At 43.4% G+C, this 3,720-nt stretch overlaps 1 protein-coding gene across 1 annotated transcript; it reads left to right on the forward strand.

Annotated features, from left to right (window-relative positions):
* The first annotated feature begins 1,406 nt into the window (after positions 1–1,406).
* Positions 1,407–2,342, forward strand: LOC144242957 (olfactory receptor-like protein OLF3). The gene has a single exon (XM_077777992.1). The coding sequence runs from the start codon at positions 1,407–1,409 to the stop codon at positions 2,340–2,342; it is 936 nt and encodes a 311-aa protein (XP_077634118.1).
* Positions 2,343–3,720: the final 1,378 nt, after the last annotated feature.

Genomic DNA, 3,720 nt, shown 5'->3' on the forward strand with positions numbered 1-3,720 from the left:
TCAGGCACCCTATTTATCTGGGGTTAGCTGCATTTACTGTCATGAGTACCCTTCACACAAAGTGGGATTTTCATCACAAATGGCATTATCCAATCACAGACAGCAGTAAGCAGATAATCTCTCCTTGGGACAGCTGTGCATGAGTTTGACTTTCTCTACCCAAAGGGCAGAGTAATTAGAGGGACAAAGGATGTGGGAGATTGAGCTGGTCCATGAGTTTTTTTTGGAAATCACTTGTGATTTGAATAAGGTGCAAACAAGATTAATAAGAGTTCTAAAGAGAATTTCTGAATACTGGAGCCCTTGAACTTTCTGAAGTACTGATAACATCAGCAGGATTAGAGAGTTTGGAGATGTTATTGAGCAGGCTAGAGTATCACCTTCTGGTCATGTAAGTTATGGTAGATGGAGCATTAGCCCACGGAGGCAATAAGACAGTTTCCTAAGAAGGAGAAATGGTCAAATATCTCAGATGAGGATAAAAGTAAGAGGAGATTAAAAGAAAAGATAACCAACAGCCTTTTCACTGAATTCATTCTGGTTAATTATGTTCCATCAGAGATAGACTCCAAACCATAGCTATCACTGCCCAGGACACATATGGACTCAGTGGAATGTGCAGCCAGTGTTCCATGATTTCTTAGCTAATAGGCAAATAGGTGTGGCAAGTATTTGAGTGCCTATCATTTCTAAGGGAAGCTTTTTAATGCGTCTTTGACTTTGATTTGTTTCTTCCCAGTCATACCTGTGCTGTGCTTCTCTTCCAAAGGAGGAGGAAAAGAACACTGCCGATTCTTTCCTCTTACCCTCTTACAGAAACAAGACAAGCAGATGAAGATTTTTCAAAACAGAGGCTGATCACCCAAGGCTTTAACTCTTTATTTCACTGACTCTGAAATGTAACGTTTACTACCTTCTAACTTGCAACCTAAAATTTCTGATTTTAAAAGGATGAAAACTGAGTATTTCATTTGCATAGATACTCTAGAAGTAAAATGGTAAATTGGAAACAACAGTTAATGCCTGTTAGACTCCATTCAGTATGGCTTTTGAGGTAATAAAGAGGGGAATACTGGTATCCTATGAAGAATTAAACAAACTCCATGTTTAGGAACTGGTCCTAAGAAAGAGAAGGATGTTTTCATTAATCTTTTTAACTCAAATGTCTAAGTATTTTAGTAAAACCTTTCCTATTTAAGGGAGGAGAGGAGATTTCTCCTTCCTTGAATTGACCACATCAATGGGTTCTATTGTGGTCCCAAACCCTGAAGGAGAAATATAATCTGGGAAAGCACACACCTCAGTGTGAGATGGCTTTTTGGTCTCAATGACCTCATCAGCCCCTCCGCCACCTTAAGTATCTGGTATCTATTGATTTACAACTTGGATTTGGTCCTCAGAGGCTCATGGGCAGGGAAAACCAGACATGGATGAGTGAGTTCATTCTGCTGGGGCTGTCCAGCCGCTGGGACACTCAGGTCTCCCTCTTTGTCCTTTTCCTGGTCATGTATCTGGTGACCGTGCTGGGGAACTCCCTCATCATCCTCCTCATCAGACTGGACAGCAGGCTACACACGCCTATGTACTTTTTCCTCAGTGTCCTGTCCTTTGTGGACATCTGTTATACCAACAGCACCGTCCCACAGATCCTGGTTCACTTCCTGTCAGCCCGGAAGTCCATCCCATTCCACAGCTGTGTGCTCCAGCTGTTAATCTCCCTGGCCATGGGCAGCTCCGAGTTCTTCCTGCTGGGAGCCATGGCCTATGACCGCTATGTGGCAGTGTGCCACCCGCTGCACTACACGGTCATCATGCATGGGGGGCTCTGCCTGGGGCTGGCTGCTGGCTGCTTGGGGGCTGGCTTCATGAATTCATTGATGCAGACAATTATCATCTTCCAGCTACCTTGGTGCCATAATGTTATCAATCACTTTGCCTGTGAGATGTTGGCTGTGCTGAGGCTGACCTGTGTGGACATCTCCTTCAACAAGGTCATGGTGGCCATCTCCGGATTTCTGGTGATCATGCTTCCCTGCTTCCTGGTTCTGTTCTCCTATGTTCGTATAGTTGCTGCCATTCTGCACATCCGCTCTGCCCAGGGACGCTGCAAAGCTTTTGAGACCTGCGCCTCCCACCTCACCGTAGTTTCCATGTGCTTTGGAACAGCCATCTTCACATACTTGAGACCCACTGCTGGCTCCTCGGCAGAGCAAGAGAAGATGGTTGCCCTGTTCTATGCTGTGGTGACCCCAATGCTGAATCCCTTAATCTACAGCCTGAGGAACAAGGAGGTAATGAACGCCCTGAGAAGACTGTTGGGAAAACTTAGTGCAAAAAGGTGAAGAGTCAAAGAACTCTTCCTTCCTTCCAATAGCCTGAAGGAGGACATTTCAAACAATGGTTGACATGCCCTTTTCTCCAGATTTGCTCATAAGGTAGATCAAGGTGAGCACAGTCTTGAAGACTGACTTTTCACATTAGTCCACATTTTGACTATGTATTAATGCCCTATTATACGTACAGTTAAAAAAAAAAGCTTCCGGTTATTAAGTTGGGGTCTGCTGGGTTAGCAGTCTTTCCACAGTTCACACTTTTCCTACACTTTTCTTACTTCTCCTGTACATGCCTCGAGGAAATGCAGTGTGGACAATGAAAAGTCTCAGAATGAGAACAGCCACGGCTCACATCCTGACCCACCCCTCACCAGCACTGTGGCTTTGACAAATATGTTTAATATCTCTGACCTCCAGTTTCCTCAATCATAAAAAGAAGGAATAACATTCAATATGTGTGATTATTTTGGAGATTATAAACACTCTATGTAAAATACTCAGTAGGGGAGTGGTATAGATATTTAACTATTTAAAAAAAATTTTTAGTGTTTATTTTTGAGAGAGAGAGAGAACAGGAAGAGGCAGAGAGAGAGAGGGAAATACAGAATCTGAAGCAGGCTCCAGGCTCTGAGCTGTCAGCACAGAGCCTGGCATGGGGCTCCAACTCGTGAACCGCGAGACCTTGACTTGAGCCAAAGTTGGATGCTTAACCGACTGAGCTACTCAGGTGCTCCTCAACTATGTTTTTTAATGTTTATCTATTTTGAGAAAGAGCTCACACACAAGCAGGGGAGGGGCAGAGAGAGAAGAGAGAGAATCCTAACAGGCTCCACACGGTCAAGTGTCAGCACAGAGCCTGGTGTGGGGCTTGATTTCATGAACTGCTAGATCATGACCCGAGGTGGAATCAAGAGTTGGACCTTAACTGACTGAGCCACCCAGGAGTGCTGTCATTCAACTATTTTTTAAAATAGTTTTTAGGACAAAATTTTAGGGCTAAGCATTATGCAAACTTCTCTCCATATGTAATTATACAAAATGAACTTTTTCTATTGTATGGTTCTAGTAAGTCCTGGTCTGCTCCAGGTGATCATCTTACCCAGAACCATGGCATCTATCTATAGATCTCTCTGTCCCAATCTCTGATCTCTCAATCTCTCAGCCATTCATCTCTTATATATATTTTTAGCTCCAAGGCAGGCAAAACCTTTCTCAGGAGCTTCAAACACATGTATCCAATGGCTTGCTTAACACTTTCAATTACATCACATGAGTTGCATTCTTAACATAGATAAAGTAGAATGTGCTTGGTATGTCTTTGAAGTCTCTTTAATCTATAAGTTCTGCCCAACTCTTTGTTTCTCCTGCAATTTATTTGAGTGGCCCA

This window comes from Crocuta crocuta, unplaced genomic scaffold (genome assembly GCF_008692635.1).
Source record: "Crocuta crocuta isolate KB4526 unplaced genomic scaffold, BGI_CrCroc_1.0 scaffold128, whole genome shotgun sequence".
Taxonomy (NCBI): domain Eukaryota; kingdom Metazoa; phylum Chordata; class Mammalia; order Carnivora; family Hyaenidae; genus Crocuta; species Crocuta crocuta.

What these genes read in the sequence shown, in the direction of transcription:
- LOC144242957 (XM_077777992.1), top strand. Translation starts at nt 1,407, where the DNA reads ATGGGCAGGGAAAACCAGACATGGATGAGTGAGTTCATTCTGCTGGGG.